This window comes from Filicampus tigris, chromosome 17 (assembly GCF_054856515.1).
Source record: "Filicampus tigris isolate MCC_2025a chromosome 17, RoL_Ftig_1.0, whole genome shotgun sequence".
Classification (NCBI taxonomy): domain Eukaryota; kingdom Metazoa; phylum Chordata; class Actinopteri; order Syngnathiformes; family Syngnathidae; genus Filicampus; species Filicampus tigris.
The window spans coordinates 1,975,001-1,998,603 of record NC_141233.1 but is presented as its reverse complement, the minus strand read 5'-3'; the positions used below and the strand labels follow the sequence as shown (position 1 = coordinate 1,998,603).

Below are 23,603 nucleotides of genomic sequence, written 5' to 3'. Positions count from 1 at the left end.
TGCAAGAGAGGTCTTCCAGTCAAGAAAATGTGACATTTCAGGGTCATCAAGCCCTCTTGAAACCCAATACAGGGCACCAGGGGAGAACAACCTCAAAATGACTCCAGGGCCTACTAGATACGCTATGTTGCATGCCCAAGACATCAAGTCCGTGTTTGAGCTGTTGGTTTCCACAACCTCTTCAGAAGATCCTGCTTGAGCTGACCAACATGGAAGGGAGAAGAGTGTTTTGTGATAGCTGGATGGCATAGGAACTAGGCAGGGGACTTCAGGGGAAGCAAGAGAAAGAGGTGACAGTACTGACCCTGCAACAAGGACAGAAAAACCAGTGCCACTTGCCACACATGCAAGAAATGCATTTGAGTGAAATGCAAGGAGCACACGTCTATAACCATCACATACTCTGATTCATGCGTGGAAGCATCATCCACACGAACATATGCACACACACTTGCCCTATACACACACACACACACACACACACACACACATTTTTTAAGGTTCAGTTTATGGTTTAATTTTCATTCGCATTTGCAATTCTGATTAAAATGAAGTTGTTTTTATGAGAAGGAATTGACTTTTTGTCTTTATCCTACCATAAATCTATACGGGTCAGTTTTGACCCCTAACACCACAGATGTCACTGTTGTTAATTATTTTAAATATAAAAATAAATAAAAAATTTTGGGGGTATAGTTACTCTAATATTAGTTTAAGATGTGGATACAATAATTACTCATTTTATCACTATAGGAAACATATTTGGTGAGTTTACATAGTGTTTGTAATGAACGTGAGTGGTACATTCTATGTCTGTGGAGCCAAAAAATAAAACTTTAAAACATTGTTTCTATGGATATGAATATATAGTAAGTTAGTTATAAGTTGTAAAACAATATTAAATGATAAATAGTGTTTCTATGAATTAAAACTATGAGTTAAATCATGGGTCAAATTTGACCCATAAACACTAAAAATGTGGACAGCTTTCAAACACATTACAAAGGTTATGTAAAAAAAAATAAAAACTTTAACAATTTTAAAAAATCAATGCAAACAACTAAATAGGATTGAGAAATTGTCCTTTATATTTCACCACTAGAATGTTAAAATGTTAAATCAAACACTTTGCCATGGATGAGCTAACTTACATTGGCTTAGATGTTACGGTAATAACATTTCAAACAATACCTACCTAGCAATGCATGCCTACAAACAGAGCATAATACTCACAAGCGTATACCTCTATGCTGTGTGCTTTATTGGAAAACAACGACAATTACTGCAGATTCTTTGGGGACCTTCTCTGCCTCTTCCTTTTTCTCCTAATTGAACTGCATCTATTACCGCTCAGTGCTGCTTGGACTTGCCTGTATACTTTCAAAATCCTTTAAAACCGGCACTTAAAAATCTCTGCTATAGTGGGGAAACATCAAGGGGTCACTTTTCTTTTTGTTTACTGTTGATTAAGCACATTGTCCACAGGATATTTAATAGATAAATTAAGCATGCTGTTTTTTAGCTGGAGCCTAAACTCTTTTTGGACTCTGATCACCAATCAAAACAAAACAATGTCAAAATTATGTATTCTGTATTCTACTGCAAGAGTCACTTACGTGAGCCATACCGCTCGGTGTGTTGCTGTCATCTAGTCAAAGCATCCGTCTCCATGAATGTTTTCCACTGCCTACTTTCTGGGAGGTCAGTAAACAAATCATCTTGTCATTCAGTGGGAATGAGTCAGTTTTGACTCAGCTAGCATTCTGCACTTGGATCTAAAAGCAAAAATAGCTTGTTAAAAGATGGTGGGTGGAAAAAAATGAAAATCAACTCAATTTGGATGAGAAATATTTAGGGCTGCAAGTAATTATTATTTTAGTAAATGATAAATTGCTGATTTTTTTTCTAATAAATCGAGTACTCGGATTTAAACATATTTTCCACCCCTATGTTAAAAAAACAGGACATTAATAAATTGACAGTACAGCAAAGGTACAAACATATATCGTCACTGTCGTGCGAAAAACACGTTTTCCCAATTAATTTATGTATTTTTAATTTTCACATGAATGCGATGTCTGTAATGGGGAAACACCATTCATTTTTTTTTTTTTTCAAAATGGACATAAGTGTTTTTCACATGACAGCGACGATATATTGATCATGATTAAGCCATTTGTTTGGTCTGTAACATGTCAGAAAATGGACCAAAATATTGATAATTGTTTTTCAAACTAAAAGCGGATTTCTAATATAGTCTGATCAAGGCTCAGGGAACAACCAATCACGGCTCAGCTTGTGAATGAATGTTAGGTGAGCCGTGATTGGTTGTTACTTGAGCCTTCAATTTATGTGATGTCATTTTCAATCAACAGCAAGTGTAAAAATAGTTGTTAATTGTACATGAAAAACAATGAAGTTATAAAATTAATCATAAACAAAATCTTAACTTTTTACTGCTGAAAATTCCAAAATTAGTAAAGTATCCTTTAAGAAAAATCTTGGGTACCATAACATGTCTGTGTATCTGTGTGCAATGTGCTTTTTTTGGAATGTCACTGCTAAGTAAATAGTTTGATAATATTTTGATTGATTTGTTCTTTGAACCATTAATATTAATTTATGCAATAACAATACCTTGACTGATTAGGTTAGGACACATTCATAGCCGTTAAATATATGTAATAAATAATACAATAATAAACATGTGAGTGTTTGTAATTACACTTACATGAATTATTAGACTCAAACAAAGATTGTAGATGTGTTGTCATAGCAAAGTGAAGTGACCTCATCTGTTCCACCTCCTTAGCCAATCACAGCTGCCATCACAGTCCCAGCCGAGATCCTATTGTAAACAGGAGCACTCACTCTCACACATATATACCGGTAATCAATGCAGTCCTCTATAAGAAACCACCACGAACAAACATGAATGATACTGGCGCGAAGTGTTTGTTAGGTCAGCAAAATGGATGTCTATCAGTGATGGACTGAGAGGTCCATCTGTACTTGACCCGGGTAGTGACAATTACACTGACAGACAAAAACCCACTTCTGTCGGTGCTTAGTCCGTCATATTTTAAAAGTTTGAAATCTAAATCTAAAATCTAAATCTATCGTCAGCAAACAATGCAACTGTGGGGAACCATATACCAAACAGAAGCTATTTTTCCTTTGGTGATTATCAGGTGACTGGCATTTTGGATTTATGTTTGGCACAAAATAACAGACACACTACTTTGCAAGTATTGGTTTAAACATTTAAATTACATTAGTATAACTGAAAATGCATTATTAGGTATAATTATTGTACTGTTAAACTTTTATTACACCACTTGGTTGTTAGTGTTGAGCTACAATAAAACCTTTTTTCTGGTGCACTGTATATATTTTACATTAAACATTTATTTATCCAGTAATGTTTTAGAAACAGAGTTGGGGATTCAGTATTCCTTGATAAATCCTGAGATGCTATCTGAATATTCTTTTCATCTTTGTCCCTCGTAGAAGGCTCCTCATCAAGGAAAAAAAACAAGCCTCATTATAAGGGCTTTTAGCTATGTTAATGAGTTTATCTGCATGTATTTCTCCTGTCATATGGGAATTACAAGAATTTTTCACTGTATTGTAGTTTCATCCATCTTACTTGAGACTTTAATCGACTTTTCAAAGCCAAAATCCCAATATAACTGGAATCTGTAATATCCACATTTGCATAAAAGACAACAACAATTGCCATGTGATTGGACCACTGATGCCATTGTCAGCAGTTAGAAAGGAAGCAATGAATCTTGCAAACTGTCATACCTGAGGGAAATCCTGATGTCTTTATTAGTGCTGTAGGGCATATTTGAATATACGAAGGACATTCATTAAGAAGCTCAGCATGAAGGAATCAAGTGGAAAATATAATAGATTTGGAATTTAAGCATGAAATGTCATTGGAAATTGGTAAGGACAAGAGCAATAAATACTTTGTTAGCAGAGCTAGGCATTCGGATGGACCGATCCGCCGATGACGGATGCCCATTTTGTAGGCGATAAACGATTGACGGGAAAATTAAAAAAATAGTCCGACTAAGCACAGTCGGAAGCCAATTTTTTCCATCTATGTAAGCATATAACTCCCCCGCTGGGCTATATTTGAAACGAAAGACCCACTGTGGCATTCAAACCTCATCGCGGCGAGTGTTTGTCGAAGTTGGTAGTCAGAAACGCTAACGGAAGCCCATTTAAAATGATAGGCAGACCGGCGATTACTATTTGGTCTGGATGGACACAATGGCGGATAAATGGACGGTGGAAGGGTACCCCAGCTATAGGCGGTAGGTGATAAACGGACCGCAAATTCTTTGTAAAATGCCCAGCTCTGTTTGTTAGAACATCAAAAAAAGAAAAAAACAGCAAAACTGGAATTCATGGAATATTACTGATATTTCGGTTGATTGACGATGCTTTCTTATTGTAAATGACCATTTACACAATCTTCCGTTTTATAGATCATTTCATTTGAATAAAACTAGTATATATTCGTCATTGTATACACAGTACAAGTAACACTACAAGTAATGATTTTATGCGCATAGGTGAGTTGTATTTTTCTTCTCTCTAAAAACAGTTTGATCAAAAATTAACCTATTTGGGTCATAAAGGGACTGACTTGCAATTTTGGTCAATTTTGACTCAACTGTATGTCTTGTTTTGTACAAAATAACCTATTTTTGGGACGATGTTTTGTACAAAATGACCTCATTTTGGGCGTTGTTACGCACAACAAAAAGAACATTTTGTCAGATTGCCCAAGTAGTAGATGTGTCCATTTTTCACCTAACTGTTTTTAGAGTGTCAGTGACTTGCCTCAGATCTTAATCAGGCATGTCCAGCTTCAGTCCCCGAGGGGCGCTGTCCTGCCTGTTTTAGATTTTCCCCTCCTGTAACACAATGTTGAACATTTGAATCAGGTGTGTTTTTGGAGGGACACATCTAAAACATCCAAGACAAGCAGCTGCTTGAGGACCGAGTTTGGACACTACTGTGCACACATTGCTTTGTAGTGACCACAGCAAAAAAATAAAAATAATCTACATGACTGTCAGGCCACCTGTATACACCAGTACAAATTTCATAAATTAGTACAATGAAATCAACACATTCCTGTTTTTATTTTTTTTTAATATTCAAAATTTTTAATTGAGTAAATTGATCAAGATGGCCTGAACAAGATATGCAGCCCAGAAAGTGTTAGATTTTATTCAGAAATTAAAAATAAAAAAAAATTAAGCCTTCCTAAGGCTTAAGGAAGTCAACCCTAACATATTTTTTTAAGAATCTGTTTGATGCAGACCTACTAGTTAAAACAAGGCATTCTGATAAATATTGCGTTTGTTGAATACGAGTTAATCCTCACGTTTTTAGCCATTTCTGGGGGCAGCCATTTTGTCACTTCTGTCGACTGAATATGACATCACAGATGCTCAGGGCTCAGATAACGACCAATCATGGCACAGCTTCAGAAAACAGGTGAGCTGTGATTGGTCGTTACCTGAGCCATGAGTAACTGTGATGTCATTTTCAGTCGACAGAAGTGACAAATTGTCCGCCTCCGAAGACCGCTAAAACTGATGGATTTTGCTGCTTAACTCATATTCCATCTATCCGTCCATTATCTATACCGCTTGTCCTCACAAGGGTCGCGGGGAGTGCTGGAGCCTATCCCAGCAGTCTTCGGGCAGTAGGCGGGGGACACCCTGAATTGGTTGCCAGCCAATCGCAGGGCACACAGAGACAAACAAAGATCCGCACTCACAATCACACCTAGGGGCAATTTAGAGTGTCCAATTAACTTACCAAGCATGTTTTTGGAATGTGGGAGGAAACGGGAGTACCCAGAGAGAACCCAAGCAAGCACGGGGAGAACATGCAAACTCCACACAGGGAGGCCGGAGCCGGGATCGAACCCACAACCTCTGAACTGTGAGGCGGACGTGCTAACCAGTCGCCCACCGTGCCGCCCAACTCATATCCCACAAACACAATTAATCAGAATGCTGAATCAGAATCCACCCATCCATCCATTTTCCAAACTGCTTATCCTGACATTAAATGACAACAAAGTCTGTCATCACTTCTGGTCAGCGACGTCTGACACAATGCTTACTGGAACTACTTGGTGTTCGAAAAGTGGTCCGGTGGAAATGGGCGGATGAATAAATGATACCAGCATGAATTTTAAGTGTGGGTTACTGAGGGGCACATTGTTGAACGTCTGTGCAGGATAGAAGGCTGCTATAACAGGTTAATGAGGTGGTCTGGGAGAGTCAACAGCATTCGAACTGTGGTATATGTCGAGCTAGGTTAACCCCGGAGAGGTGGATTTGTAGCCCGACGATCTCAAGCGAGTGAATGTTTGCCTCTGGCTGTGTATGGACTTTAGAGTGTGAATGGAAGTCTTTGCAATATTTGTGCTTTGTTTTGGAATCTTTGGATTAGTATTCACATCTGTGTTTACGTGAATTCCTATTCCCGAGAATATGTGTTTTGTATAAGCACGGTCACCCTTTCGAACCCCAACCTCATTGCCACTCTGCATTCTTTCTGCCGATTTCCTGGACGTTATCCAGGCCTCGCCTCCTGGTGTTTGCACTGTAAATTAGGCTCGACGATAATGTGATGTTTCGATTTAATCCTCACTCAAAAACTCCAGATTTATTTAATCACTTTCATGTCTTGCAGTACATCATGATGCACAGTGTGTGGCATACCCACTTCTAAATGTTATTCATCGCATTTGCAGGTCAACATACTAAGACTGCAGTGTCAAAGCTATAGCCTGGGGGCCCACCGTCCCATTTTATTTTAGTGGCCTTTGAAAAAATGGGAGCATTTGCGAGCAGAATGGTCGCAATGTCGAGCTCTGCCACCGTCTGTGAGCTACTGTATATAGTCCAATGAGATTAGCCTTTAGTCATGCAAAGTCAAGGAACCTATCTCGGTGACTGTGTGGAAGCAGAGAGATACCCATGTGAACCAATTTGCCTTCATATACAGTGATCCTCACTGTACTTCGCGCTTCAACTTTCACGCCCTCGGTGCATCGCGGGTTTTTCAGAAGCATTCATAACAAATTAAAAAAGAAACAACACAGCCATATCGGCAGCTATATTGCAGAAAAACGCAGTTTCAAAGATATGAGTTGACTTTGAGGCTTTGTACATACACGCAGGCACTCAGGTGGCGACTGGTTCCGAGCGCGAGCTCGACCAACGAGGGCACAAGTGGATTTACTTTTTCCACACACTATACTGTACGTGAGCTGACTGGGTGCGCATCATCGCAGCCTCTCGCTTAGTCTCGTCCACTATTCAAATGTGATTGATTTAATCAGTCAAGCCGGATACTTTCTCCTCCGTATTTGTAATGATGTGTTTACTCTAGTAAAGTTTTGTAAAACATTACAACAGCTGTGTTTTTATGTCGTGAACGCAGCACGCTCCCGGCCGGCACGACTTATAAAGTGTGAAAGTGTTTGTTAGCTTTGTCTTAGGTTGTCTTAAAACAGCTTACCTTAACTACAATCCTGCTTTGCATTTTATCCAAAGGACTTTATTGATGTTATTGTGCAAAGATAAAGTTAATGCATGATCCCCCTGCGGTGGCCATGCTTCTTCTTCGTTTTTAAATGAAGTAGGAGGCTAGAAGAAGATGATTTTACTTCCACTTTTCACGACGACGACAAGCGTTTTAAAGTGCAGGGTTGGATAAATTACACTATGGCATTCTAGTTAAGGTAAGTCAATTTTATGATAAAAAATAAAACTTTTATGTAGTTTTTAGCGCACGTTCCGTCGTGATCGTCAGCTGCCGTGGTCGAACCTAAATTCTTATCACAGGTTGCATCTTGGTATTTATTATTCATTTTGCATTTTTAAAGTTAAATTGATTAACAGGTATTTAGAAGTGTGGGAACCATGTCGGGGGTTTGCAACAGCGTAACACAGACGCAAATCCCCCCAAAATAAAACTGTACAATAACTATGATATAAAATAATAATAATAATCATAATAATAATAATAAATCCGACGCTACTTCGCGCCGGGTTCTGTCCCCCCATTAACCGCGATGAATGAGGGATCATTGTACCTCTCATAAATTGTGGCATCCAGGAAAGGAGATTTTTGGGGGGATCTATCAAGCACAGTGCAGTGGTAGACACCGGTCAGCTAATTATACTATAACTAAGTACCTCACAATTGCACTGGCTAGCCACTAATGGAACGATTGGAACGAAGGTACTCAGTACTCATGGGGCGGAGTATGAAACGGGGGATCTAGCGCAGTGCTTTCCAACAGATTGCTATGTATATTCCCACTGTATCTTTCTCTCACTGTTTAATCTCTGCCACAGTAGTGGAGTCAGCTGTTGGTGTCATGTTCTTCTGAATCATACTCTTTAATGGCACAATAAGTGAAAAAGTGGGGCATTTTTCTTCGCATAGAACAGTGGTAGCAGTTTTGAGTGGACCCAGGATTCTCACTAGATCTTTAAGAGCAATATCACTGCAATCCAATTTCTGAGTCATTCAGAATAACCCGTTTACATGGCTTGAACGAAGAGAGTTGCCCCCCTCATTTAAATAACCCGATTGAAATGGCGACATACGGACGGCATGACGCAATTTATGTCATCTGCGCTTATTACTTGCTTCTGTCAATCAAACACGTTATATTCATGTCATTCATTGCACAAAATTAACAGATCGTTTCTTCCTCAATTTAAAAGTGTCGTGTCGCACTTACTCTAGCTTTCGCTATGTTTTGCTTATCACTAAACGTGTATTTCTGGTGTGCTGCGCACCGAATAGTGCGCGTAAAAGCACTTCCTGTACTACAAAGACCAAGATTCCTTGTGGTTGAGCATACGCAGAGTGTATCCCTTGCATTTGGGATATTCCGATTGACGTATACATGCACGCATATTCGCGTTGGACAAGGAGTAATCCAGGCATAATATTCGGAATTTTTAAAACCCGAATAAGGTAATATTTGGGTTATTGCGCGTGTTTTCATGGGTTTTAAAACCCCAAATACTGTCAATATTTGTGTTTTAAAAGGTTTATTGCCTGCATGTAAGCGCAGTCATTAAAACCTTTCACTGCCATTGACATGTTTGTCTTTTCACAGTACAGGCATTCAGTCCCAGGATTTTATTTATATTTGTTTTCAAATTTGTTCAAAGGTTAGGGTAAAATATTTACATAAGCTTGATTCTGAATGTTTGCTGTTAATGTTATATTTAACGGCTAAATTATGCCGCCGTCTCTGTGTGACCTATGTCTTTGCTGCTGTAACGCTGAAAATTTGCCCACTGTGGGATCAATAAAGGCCTTCTTATCTTATCTTCTTAAAAGAGGGTCTGAAAATGTCTGGCAGTGAACGAATTAATGAATTTGACACCTCTGGTTTAGACAATTCAGTTTGACAGAAGATATACAGTAATATGTTGCATTTAATACATTAGGCAGCTCAGTCTAAATGGCATGAACTGTTCTAAATGTGCCAGCTTTCTGCCTGGCAAGAGACATTTCAATTAAGCATTGAGAAGAATGAAGCTCTGTACATAATACTTAGCTTGTCTGATGCATAACAGATTGTTTGAAGTACAGGCCAGAGGCTATCATGTGTATCCAAATATGCTGGTAGAAGCCATGGCAGTGACTAATTTAGCATTTATTAGGCAGAGCCTCAGTCTTCACCTTGGAATTGTCTCAAAGTTGAATATTGAACAGAGGAACCGTACTGCTCAAAAACCATAAAGTACTGTTTGCATGTGTATGCATGTTTGCCTCCAATCCAAATTCACCTCTTTGATGTTACTTGGAATAATTTTATGCCTACTTCTCATTTTTCATTTAATGCTTGCTAGTGAATTTTGATTGCTGCTACAGGCAATTTTCAAATGACATGCAATATATAATATGATTTCTGTAATAATTTATTAAGTCATTTCACTACAGTACTTAAAAGAAAAGTCACATGTGTAATGTATTTTCTACTGTTCTTGTATGATGTGTTATACTGAATGTACATTCAGGATACTCTTGATGTGGGTATGTTTTTGTCTGTGTATTTTTTATGGACTGGCATTGTTCCCTGCTCCAAATTGCTATTTTGTGGTTTTGTTCCTTCGAGGGATGGTGAAACTTGAGAGCCCCGTTAAAATACTATGCCATAATTGGAATTGCTTTATCTTCAGTCTCATCAATTAATGCACAATTTTCCATTTAATCACCAACACGCTGGCTGTATTTTGCAATTAAAATGAGGACAGATAACAGAGAAGATGCCTTTCAGCTGATAACAGTTGGAATGAGAGCAAAAACCAGAAGAGACAATGAGAACACAAAGTGACTCGCACAGACATGCAAACTACAAAACACAAGTAAAGAAATAAAATAAAACAAAATACAGGAATCCACATAACGCCACAAAAAAGGGACATTTTATTATATAATGGTCTATTTGTTTTTTATTATTTGGGTGTGTGAACAACTGGCGGAACAATAAGTTACTGATTTTGTTGAGAGGAACTTAAATGATATCAGAAAAATGTTTTTTTTATTCAAGGATTGATTGAAGGGCAATGTACATGCATGCAGCAAGTTAATATATATACTGTGTGTGTATATATATATATATATATATATATATATGTGTGTATATATATGTATATATATATGTATATATATATGTATGTGTATATATATATATGTATGTATATATGTATGTGTATATATATATATGTATGTATATATATATATGTATGTATATATGTATGTGTATATATATGTATGTATGTATATATATATATGTATATATGTATGTATGTATATATATATGTATGTATATATATATGTATGTATATACACAGTGTATATATATATGTGTATGTGTGTATATATTTGTATATGTACATGTGTATTTGTATATATATATATATATATATATATATATATATATATATATATATATGTTTGTGTGTGTGTGTATGTATGTATGTGCATTTCTGAGAAAAGATAATACCTTTGGATTTGGAACGCTTTGTCAACATGTAAAAGACAAAACTATATTTTTTAAATTAATATCCCTTAACGCAACATCTTCCATTATGTTGACACCATTTTCAGTTGCAAAGTGTTTGTGTGTCCCTCATTTTAATCTCAATTTTACAATGCCGTCATACAAAAGCAACAGCAATTGGAACAAAAGCACTTTAATCGCATTTACTACTGTGACACATTTGAACTCTGGCAGAAACTGTATTTACATTAAATTGATATCTAAATCAACATATCTATATGTATATAGATTATGCTTTTGCATCTTTAAATCCATGTCATATAGCTTTTATCTCCATTAATGAAGAAGCCATATTAGCTAAAGCTTGCAGTTACATCGGGTACCTTGTAAGGCGTTATTATTATTGTTATTATTATATTATACTAAAATACCCTTGCCCCTCAGGCTCAACTAGGCAATTTACAGGATATTTTTATGCAGCATAAAAACATAGGTTATCTGTAGCTTCGGGATGGTTCACCTGCTGTGCTTGCCTATAGTAAGTTGGGGTGATTGCAGGGGGCCTATTTGTGTTCCTATGTGTGTGTGCAATGCACCCGTGAACCAATTAGTTCCTACAGTCTGAGTGAATGCAACAGTGTAAAGCACGTTGCTATGTGGGGTGCTGGCCGATAGCAATTAGCCCACTGACAAGAGGCCTAATTAGCCTTTTTGATTGGCTTGATAACAGTTCAACAATGACCCAGCTGTCCTCATGTGGAGACAACCAAAATTGCTCCAGTATGTGTCTTCAAAATTATTACTTGAGGAAATATATAATTAAAAGTTATGGGTTTGTTTAGGACATTCCGTTAGTCAGGTTTGTCCCCTGTGTAATTATGAGCCTTGCATGTACAATAGATTTTCATAAACAACATGTTTTTTGTTAGTAACTGTTTTGTTAGTGCTTTTAATCATGATCTTGATGCACCAAATGTCTCTGTCAACTCTGTGCAGTGCTTACAGATGCTTACAGGCAACTGACTTTGGTAAACAAAAAATTGTGTGAGTCAGATGCTTGGAAATGCAATGCTCTCTTATTTAATCATAGCAGCTGGTGGCTGCAGTTGGCATACAATTTTCAATCACTTGATTCCTCTTTTCAATATTCTATCTTTCTCAGTCTCAATGTGACGCTATCCCCTGATGCAACATGTGTCCCCGGCATGACCTGCAGTGATAATGATGGCCACCCAGCGCGTTCCTCCACCATCGTACCAGGAGAGCCAACAGGTAAGTCACAATTGACAAAGAAATTAAAACATTTGTTCTTTTACTAACACGAAAAACACAATTACAGTATGCGATCACACATAGTGGCTGCCGAATATTGCTCTTAATCCCACTACTGCTGGTTGTGACTCTGCATTCACCCATAATACTGAACAAAGGGAGCAACAATTTTATAATGAAACTTAATATTTCAACCAAATTTCTTTCAAGCCTTTTGCAACAAAATGGTTGATAGTTTTGTGATCATTACACACTATCTTTACAATTTCAAGCGTGCAACAGCACTCTGAAGGATCTTTTACAAATGTTTTACTTTTCAGTCAGTCATAGCTCTTTTTTCATTAAAATTTTTTTTTTTCAGCCCATTTTTCCCAAGGAAAATCATTGTCAAATGTTTATGCACACTTAATGTTGGATGTTAAATCAAAACACACAATACACTGTACGCACAATAAGGCAAGTAAGTATCTCCACTATTAAGCTTAAAGTAACAGTTGGTCTGTTACAGCGAGTGACTTGAAGAAATCAGACATGGGTAAGGTTGCATTTTAGTAATAGTATTAGTCCATCATTGTGATCGTTTGTGGTTTCAACTTCAACTTAAGGTCTTTATGTACATAAGACCCCTCCATTGTTGTTGCTTGATAAAATGTCTGTCGTCGGGTGACACTTTTAAAGTGACTTCAACCTAGCACCGTCAGAGCGGATGTCCTCTGTGCAAGCAGGTCACACGTTGGGGGTATAGTACATTCACATGGGACATTTAAAAAAAAAAAAATGAATAATTGCACGCAAAAAAAAAAAAAAATGGCCATGAGGAGAAACTTTTACCTGTGAATTTAAGACATGCAGTAAGTGAAAAGAGCATCTAATAGCATAGTGTGGACCTGGCTATCTTAAAACTAAATGGAATATCACTCCCATTATTTACAGTTTTAAAAAATGTCAAACTGAAAAATTAGATTAAAGATGCAGAACTAGTTGTAGACTGTATTTTAAGTATTGTGCATATCTAATCACTATGATGAATTACAATTAAAAATACATATTACATATACTTTACGTATAATACATATTGCACACAGGGTGCACCAAAAATACCTGAGAAAAATGAGTATGTGTGATTAAAAAAAATATATATAAATATCTCTCTCTCTCTTTCTCTTTCTCTCTCTCTCTCTCTCTCTCTCTCTCTCTCTCTCTCTCTCTCTCTCTCTCTCTCTCTCTCTCTCTCTATCTATCTATCTATCTATCTATCTATCTATCTATCTATCTATCTATCTATCTATCTATCTATCTATCTATCTATCTATCTATCTATCTATCTATCTATCTATCTATCTATCTATCTATCTATATATATATAACTTACTTAAATGTGCAAGTTAAAATATGAATACAAAAATATGTATGCCCGTGCGTACAAATTTCTAATCGGATAAAGTCAAATTTTCCTTAGAGGAATCAACCAGCATGCCCCAGTGTGTGATGTTATGTGCGACCAACAGGTCAGTGTTAATTAATAAACTGTGAATGTATCTGGATCTAGCCATTGTCCCACAGTGCAGACAATCCCACCGAGAGGAAGTAGAGCAGGTTCATCCTCACCCTCCTCCTCCTCCTCCTCCTCATCATCCACCACCTCTGTCTGCTTTCACCCAGAGGATTAATGCAAGAGGAGAGAAGCGGTATGCATGTTCGGAAAATGCAAATGAGAGCTAGTTAAGTGTGAAGAAGCTAATTTATTTCCCATTTCGTGCTGGGATTAAGACTTGAAGCTTTCACCCACCCCAACCTGTCACAAGAATGGTGGTGGGGGTGGGGTGCTGGATCTTGGAATGCATAGACTAAAGAGAGAATGAACGGTCGAGAGCAAAGGTTTTTCTTCTCTGATCTCTCTACAAATTTGCGTTTAAAAATTGGGTTAAATGACCAGCGAAGTCTTTCATTTACTAACTGCCAATTAACAGTTGTTTAACAGGAATCTTGAAATACTGTATGACCTGCACATTGTGTAATGTTTGATTAATTGAGTCTCTTGTTTCATTTTATTTAACAACTTGATTACAAAAGAGCTTCCCTGTCGTGCAAAATAATTCCCTGTCAATTCTCATTTGTAGTCTGTCAGTATGAAATACATGTCGCACCTGATTGCATTTGGGAAGTGATTATTACAAGACCTTATTCAAAGCTGCATGATGATTAGAATTATAGCAGTTGTCAATGTTTATAAACATTTACACTGCTTTTTCTCTTATGTGCTGGTTTTTGAAAACACATAATTTTGTCCTCATGTTTTGCTTCACAGATGACGGGCACAACCCAGCAGAACAACAAGACCCCACAGGTCAATATCCCAGCAGCTTCTGCAGGAGGAAATAACTCTGTCAGTGTGACCCTTGACCCACAGACCCAACTTGAGTCTGACAAGAGGGCTGTTTACAGGTTGGTACAACCCATTGAGTATATAGTTTGCTATAGTGTTGCACCAAGTACCCGTAACAGTACCGTGCTGTAAATTGTATCTGGCAAGATTAACAAGGTACCATCATTTCCAAGTACTGGCATCTGGGGTAAAAAATGCAGCCAGGCGGCACCCCAAGTTTGTGTCGGACCAGGCTGACACTCAGGCGTCCAAGTCACACAAATACAAAGAAGGCGGAAGTGGCTGGGACTGTTTTGGGCCGCCATTTACAGTAGCTACAAACACTTCCCCAATAAGGCCAGTACATATTCTTCCACTGGAATATATCAAGCCATTTTACAGCATCACACATTCTTTGCATGGCAGAGCCTTCCCTTAAGAAATGGCTTCAACACGAGAAATAAATATCCAAGTCTGGATGTGTACTTTGCCATATTCACAGCCATCTAACTTGATTAGCTCTATTTGCTTTTTACAAAGGACAATTTTAGCCGTCTTTTTCAATCGCCGCCATTCACTGATGCACGTGCACTCTACGCTCGGTGCATTTTGGGGACGGAGAGCGTTCTTACACATTTCATCCCGCAGTACAGTATATATGGTCGGTTGTGTCTCAAACTGTGAAGCGATCACAAGCTTAAAGTGGATCATTGTTGGATCACGTGTACCATGCAAGAGGCCAACGCTTGTACTTGAAAGCCTGTTCTATCATTTGTATCATACCTAACCCACAGAATGTGGTTCATCTATGAAACGCAGATGACTGCAATGGGAGGGAACAATGATGTAATTCGCATTCGGCGCAAGACACAAGGTGCATTCATAGACTGCTTATGCAGAAGGACATTTCAAATTCAGCCTGAGAAAAAACTCCATCAGTGAATAAAAATATATATATCCATCCATTATCTATACCGCTTGTCCTCACAAGGGTCGCGGGGATTGCTGGAGCCTATCCCAGCAGTCTTCGGGCAGTAGGCGGGGGACACCCTGAATCGGTTGCCAGCCAATCGCAGGGCACACAGAGACAAACAAACATCCGCACTCACAATCACACCTAGGGGCAATTTAGAGTGTCCAATTAACCTACCAAGCATGTTTTGGGAATGTGGGAGGAAACCGGAGTACCCGGAGAAAACCCACGCAAGCACGGGGAGAATATGCAAACTCCACACAGGGAGGCCGGAGCCGGGATCGAACCCACGACCTCTGAACTGTGAGGTGGACGTGCTAACCAGTCGACCACCGTGCCACCCATATATATTTATAGTGTTTATATATATTTGTACAAATATCTAAACAACATGGGCTTTCTAACAATGCACATATACATATATATATATGTATATATGTACATATATATATATATATATATATATATATATATATATATATATATATATATATATATATATATATATATATATATATATATATATATATATATATATATATATATATATATATATAAGCCATAACTTGCTTCCTTTTTTTAAATGATCGGGCATCCCCATCTGCCATGAAAGGCAGCTTTGCATTGTATTGAGTATATTTGATGAAATGCGCCGTAACTTTCGGACTCTGTTGCCAACATGAGTTTACACTACTTTACCCACAATGGTTCTGTTTACGACAAATATCACCCGGATTACCACCACTGCGCATGTGCGTTGCAAATAGGAAAACGAGAGAAAAATATAATGTGCCAAATAAATTAATTGTCGTGATTAGTCGACTAATCATGGCAGCCCTATTAGTAGTGCTGAAAATGTGTATATGTTTAAAGATTTCAAAAGTGTTTAAAAATGTTCAGATTATTTTATCAAAAGTATGATTGTAGTAATTGTTTGACTTCATATAAACAAAAATAATTTGAAGTTGTTTAGTTGTGACCTATTATTCCACTGCTTTTTATTTCTGTTTTTAGTTTTTGGCTGCTGATGGATGACAAATGGTTGACCGACAAACTTGAGTAAAATGCTCACTTCTGATTCCCATTATTCATGTCAGAAATAACTCTGTTCATAAACTTCTGGATCTGAATAGCGGGCACCATCCTGACTGATTCCTTTATCTTGATATGATATTTTCTTTCTTGGACTCTTCTGGCCTGAAGAAACTGCTAAATGTATTTTCACTTATGTCCTAAGTGTGCCTTAGTTTCCGATGTTCAACTTTGTTGACATACAATCTTTAACCTACTAATTCAAAATTAAACCTACTAATTCAAAATCAATACTAGAATATTGGTAATTTATTCAGAGCAGAGGCACCATGAATGACTATTTCTATGCATCCATTTCCATTTCACTTATCCTTGTCAGGGTTGCGGGCTAGATCAGGTGACTGAGCAGGCAGACTATACCTCAGATTGGTCAGAAGTCATCTGCAGGGCACAAATTAGCAGCTAAAACAATCACATTATACCAGCAACAGTGGAGCTGTTGATCTTAAGTTTGTTGTGAATAAAAACAGTCTTACTATATTATGTTCTGTAAATTTACTGTATTTCTTTTGAGTACATACCAACAGTCATTTTCAAAGGTAAGCATCAGTCTTTCCGAATGAAGGAATATAGGAGTAATCTAATCCAATAAAAAACAGATAGATTGGTTCGTTCAATTTGTTCTATCCTTCATCAGATCAGGAATTGACTCAACTTCTTGCTCAAACTAAAAAGAGAAAATTAGAAAAAAGGAACTTAGTCTTCACTAGAATATTGATGCACCCTGATAATTAGCCACTAGTATGCATTTATGAAATAAATTATTCAAAATTCTGAGATTTTTATCAGGCTGGATTATCTTCCTGTATAGACAGTGCAGTCATTTTTCTGGCCAAATGAATAGCGAGGTGCTTTTTGTCCGTTGCTTTATGTTTCTGGAATGATGACACTGCAGACTGTATGGGGTTGTCTTTCTGTCGGCCCTGCCCCCCAGGTCCCACCTGGGGGTACCCGCCGGCACACTCTAAGTAGGCGCGAGCCCCTGCACTCAGTCCTGAGGCAAGATGCTGTAAAATCCTTCGCAACTCCTCTGAGATACAAGGCTTGCTTTGATGTGAGGTGAGCAGCCATCTTTGGAGCATTTTTTTTTTGTGGTTGGAGACTCTGGTCCAATCATTCCCTCCTCAACGTTGTCATGCTTTTCTGGGATGGCTTTCAATTGCCTTTCTTCGTTCCTCCACCAAATGCAGATTCAAACTAGAGAAGGTTCAGGTAGCCTCACAGTGTATGTATAGCGCATGGGATAACCATACCCCCACCTCTCTCTCTCTCTCTCTCTCTGCCTCTGAAAATGCATAAATGTTAAAAGCCCTGATGTTTTTCATTAGCAGCTTGATTGGAGTGCCCGCAACAGCTGTGATCTGTGTAGCTCGTCTTTATTGCTCGTATTGGTGAATTCAAAATGGCTTTTCACATGCAAAGTGAATAGTGTTTCCAGGTGCTACGATTGTACAATGCATGCTATATGAACTATGGTGGACTAGATCACCAACTACGATTGTACAATGCATGCTATATGAACTATGGTGGACTAGATCACCAAAAACACATAATTCGACTGCTGCATGGTTGAATCTTTATAAACCATACCAGTGGTCTCAAACCTGTGGCCCGGGGGCCATTTGCGACCAGCAGAGTGATATTTTGCGTCCCCCATCTTGACATCATTGTTGAATGTTTGTGCAGCCCCCAGTCTTTTTGCCGTATCGTTGCCCTGGGTGTTTTGTATGTATGTATTTTTTTTCAAAATAACGTATGGGCTACCATAGCTCAGGCATCTTTCAGCCATATGGGCATTTGCACAGTGCCGTGGTACACCAGTACTTACTGCTGCTCAAAATGTCATATCATCATGGAATAACAACAGAGACATTTGAATGACATATATATGCCCTAAATCAATGTAAGTCTAAACATAATTTTTGTTTTTCATTGTTAAATATTGCCATAGAATAACATTATGTTTTGCAGAATCTGTATTTAGCAATTTAAAAGAGATGTTGCTCACAAACGCTGTCCATGCACAATTGGTCTGTGAAACAAGTGCAGATTTTAAATATTTTTTGTAGAATATCGTCAAATTATCATTGAGTTTTTAAAAAAAAATATCGAGATATATATTTTTTGCCCATATCGCCCACCTCTACTTCACCGTGACCGTTTTGGCACATCTAACAACGTTATTCCCACTGACGTCAGTCTTGTCAACTCCAAACCATTTACAGACTACGGACGACGTGTACTCGCGCCTCGCTATGACTCCATATATGAAACAGCTCGGCTGCAGTGCGGATAAAGTCATGTGACAGGGTCCTGCCCGCTGATTCGGCGAATGATTATCACTTCCTCCTCCTCTGCCCATCAATGCACCCTGATTTTCAGAATTTCCTCATATTTTGCGGCCGTCGGCTGACTCGCTTTTCGAGGCAGTACTAATACTCGATAATGTAAAATTCCACATCGTGAAAGCAAGATTGACGATCGCCCACCCCTAGTATATATATGTATGTATGTATGTATGTATGTATATATATTAGGGATGGGACGGGATCTCGTGCTATGAGGTCTCGCGGAATTAGAACGCCACAAGATTTCTCGTCCCTGCACAGCACGAGATCTATTTTCTTTTCTTTTGTCCTAAAAGGAGCTGTCACCGAATGGGAACTTCCGAGGCCAAATCACATAGTCGCTGTTGTGACCGACAACGCTCTGAACATGGATGTGGCGATACGTGAGGCTGGCTTTGAGCCACACATTAAGTGCTTATCGTGCAGACAATGAACGCAACGCTTGTGCAGCTGGTACAAAGTTGGCCGCGTATCATGTTTGTTTAGACGTGTCAAGCGTATAGTTTCTTTTTTTTACCGATGCTCAACAGCAGCAGCACTTTTGACGTCTAAATAAAGACAGCTCAAGCTGCTCGCGCACAAACTAATTATGGACGTAAGAACTCTTTGGACATGATGGCTCACGATCTAGAGCAGCGGGGTGCCGTATCTGCAGCTCTGAGGAGCCCAGAACTACGACGAGTTGTAGAAATCTTGACACAGACGCAGTGACATTCCTCTTGATGAAGATTGACTAAGAAACAAGTTGAACTCTACAATACCATTTTATTTATATAGCACATTTCATAACAGCTAGAGCTGTAACAAAGCACTTTAAAAACAATACAATAAACAAAAAAAACAATAAGATACAGTGATACATCTATTAATTAATATATCAGTATATATATAAAATATAAATACACATATAAAGAAATAAAGCCAATAAATTAACTTAAAACACTATATACAATTGAGTTACTGCCCCGTCTCGTTCTCGCAGACTCAATCTCGTAAGACATCTCGTCTCGTGGGAAATATATGTATGTATGTATATATATATATATATATATATATATATATATATATATATATATATATATATATATATATATATGTATTATATATAGTATATATATGTATTATATATATATGTATATATAATATATATATAATATATATATATATGTATATATAATATGTATATATAATATATATATGTATATATGTATATGTATGTATATATATAATATATATATAAGAAACAAGTTGAACTCTACAATACCATTTTATTTATATAGCACATTTCATAACAGCTAGAGCTGTAACAAAGCACTTTAAAAACAATACAATAAACAAAAAAAACAATAAGGTACAGTGATACATCTATTAATTAATATATCAGTATATATATAAAATATAAATACACATATAAATAAATAAAGCCAATAAATTAACTTAAAACACTATATACAATTGAGTTACTGCCCCGTCTCGTTCTCGCAGACTCAATCTCGTAAGACATCTCGTCTCGTGGGAAATATATGTATGTATATATATATATATATATATATATATATATATATATATATATATATATATTATATATATATATATATATATTATATATATATATTATATATATATATATATATAGATATATATAGATATATATATGTATATATAAAATATATACCACCTTATCGTGGTGAGGCACTTTGCGCGTCTCCATGACCCCTAGAGCTATGTCGGCCTGAGTCTCGCACTCCTGGCAGGGTCACCCAAGCCGAACAGGTCGAAGGGTAGAGGCCAGACTAAGAGTGATCCCAAACCTGTACCTGGGGTCAGGCATAGGCGGAGTCCAACAGACCGGACCACCGGCAGCCCCCTGCAACTCCTGCCAGATGGTCGTTGAGACTGCGGGATGGAGCAGCGCATCTCCTCGGTAGCTTCCATCGCTCCACACTGCTCACCCCTGAGATGGGGAGGGACCTAGAAAAAATGGTCTAAACATTGTCTGCTCTTACCACTCCAAACGGTAAACCACAATCGTCGGAGCATCCACCCTTGCGGTCGAAATTACAATAAAAGAAAGAGGCAATACCTATGCATTGCTTCGTGGAACATCCGCACACTGCTAGACCTGGCTGGAACTCCTGACAGGCCCCACCGTAGGACAGCGCTTGTGGCCATGGAGGTCGCGAGATACAACATCGACATTGCAGCTCTCAGTGAGACCAGGCTACATGGAGAGGACTCTCTGACAGAAGTTGGTGCAGGCTATACCTTCTTCTGGAAAGGGGTCCCTGAAGGCACTCGGCGTAACCATGGAGTCGGCTTCGCTGTGAAGTCTTCAACTGCTGCAGCGCATGCCGGAATCCCCTATTGGCATCAATGAAAGGCTGATGACATGGCGCATTCCACAGGCTAAGGAACGCTTCGCCACACTCACCCTCACACTCTGGATGCCATCCTACAGAAAACACCGCCTACAGACAAGCTCATAGTCATGGGAGACTTCAATGCTAGGGTGGGCATGGAGCACCTGGTATGGAGTAAAGTTATTGGCTAGCACGGAGTGGAGAAAATGAACAACAATGGGCTTCGGCTCCTCTCCCTCTGTGCAGAACATCAGCTGGTCATAACAAACACCTTCCAGATGAATAACAGATTTAAGACCACCTGGCAGCTTCCCCGCTCGAAACACTGGCATCTTCTGGACTATGTGATTGTCTGCCAAACGGACATACAGGATGTCCTCATCACCCGTGTCATGCGCGGAGCTGAGTGCTGGACCGATCACCTCATGGTCAGATCCAAACTCCTCATGAGCATTCAACCCCGTGGTCCAATGACAGCTCCAAACGAAAGGCTCAACAGTGCAGCACTGAACAGCCCCACCACCAAAGCCAACCTTCGGCGGTTCCTTGCTGAAAACCTCAGTAAGATCCTGGAGGAATCAGCTGACTGGCCAGCTCTGCATCATTCTATCCATAGTGCAGCCTCAGAGGTGCTTGGAGGTGCCAATCTAGGAAACGCCACCAGGACTGATTTGACTGCAACTCAACTGCAATAAAGACACTTCTAAAAACAAAGCATGAGGCCCACAAAGCTCTCCTGTCCTGCCCTACATCTCTCACCCGGAAAACCACCTTCATTGCAGCAAGAACAGCGACCCAGCGAGCCCTCTGAATCATAGAGGACACCTGGTGGGTGCGGAAGGCACCCGAGGTCCAAAATTTGTCAGACTGCAACAACACTCAGGGCTTCTATGATCCCATCAAAGCACTGTATGGCCCCAGGAAGCGGGCGATTACTCCAGTCCGGTCAGCTGACGATTCTACACCCGTTAAGTATCGCCATGAGATCCTTTCCCACTGGGCAAGCCACTTTGAGTCTTCTCAATCACACAAACCCTGTTGACCCTCTCATTCTGGATGATAATCTCCCAGACCTGCCACCAATCGTGAACCTCGACACCCCACCATCTTATTCTGAAACCCGGCAAGCCATAGCGGTCTTAAAGAACAGCAAAAGTGCTGGACCTGATGGCATCCCTGCAGAGGTTTTTAATCATGGAGGTTAACTCCTCACGCGCCACCTGGACCTCCTGATCCAAAACATCTGGGAACATGGGACCCTCCCACAGGATTGGAAGTATGCGAACATCGTTGTTGTCTATAACCACAAGGGGGACAGAGCAGCCTGTGGGAACAGTAGAGGAATCTCTCTCCTCTTTGTCGCAGGAAAGGTTTTAGCAAAAATCATGCTCAGCAGGCTGGTTGAGCACATCTCGGAAGCCGTGCTTCCGGAAACTCAATGTGGCTTCCGGAAGACTAGATCCACCACAGACATGATCTTTGTCTTAAGGCAGCTAATGGAAAAGAGCAGAGAACATCATAAGGACCTCTACATAGCCTTCATCGGCCTCAGCAAAGCCTTCGACACCATCAACCATGAGTTGCTCTAGAAACACCTCTCCAAACTTGGCGTACCACCCAAGTTTCTTTGCATCCTTCAGCAGCTGCATGATGGGATGCAAGCCACAGTGCTCACAAGAGAACTCCAGTCAGAGCTCTTCAAGGTGAACACTGGGGTGAAGCAGGGCTCTGTCTTGGCTCCAGTGCTCTTTAACATCCTCCTCTCTGCCATCACGTGCCTCTTCCACCGCGGCACGGGACATGAAGATGGTGTCCAGGTAGAGTACCGTCTGAATGGAAGCCTCTTCAACATCAGATGGCTCCAGGCCCACACAAAGACAAAGACTTGCCATATCTGTGAGCTTCAGTATGCTGATGACTGCGCTGTCTTAGCTCACAGCCCAGACTATGCAACACGCCCTGAACACCATCTCCAGTCTGTACCAATCTTTCAGTCTTCTGGTCAACATCCAAAAAACGGAGGTCATGTCCCAACTCACTACCCCAACCTCCAACCCCCCCAGCTTTCATATAAATGGTATTCCACTAAACACAGTGGACAACTTCACCTACC

At 39.2% G+C, this 23,603-nt stretch overlaps 1 protein-coding gene across 3 annotated transcripts in view; it reads left to right on the top strand.

The window, feature by feature from the left end:
- Positions 1 to 23,603, top strand: part of LOC147132826 (homeobox protein PKNOX2-like) — a 135,481-nt gene that overhangs the window by 76,076 nt on the left and 35,802 nt on the right. For 2 of the 3 annotated variants that reach the window (XM_086012615.1, XM_086012616.1), the window contains exons 3-4: positions 12,243 to 12,352; positions 14,661 to 14,797. In XM_086012615.1, coding sequence (XP_085868741.1) covers positions 12,302 to 12,352; positions 14,661 to 14,797 — 188 coding nt within the window. In that variant the 5' untranslated portion in view covers positions 12,243 to 12,301. Of the gene's footprint in view, positions 1 to 12,242; positions 12,353 to 13,901; positions 14,041 to 14,660; positions 14,798 to 23,603 lie in introns of all 3 variants that reach the window. The other variant, XM_086012617.1, reaches the window with a different exon arrangement.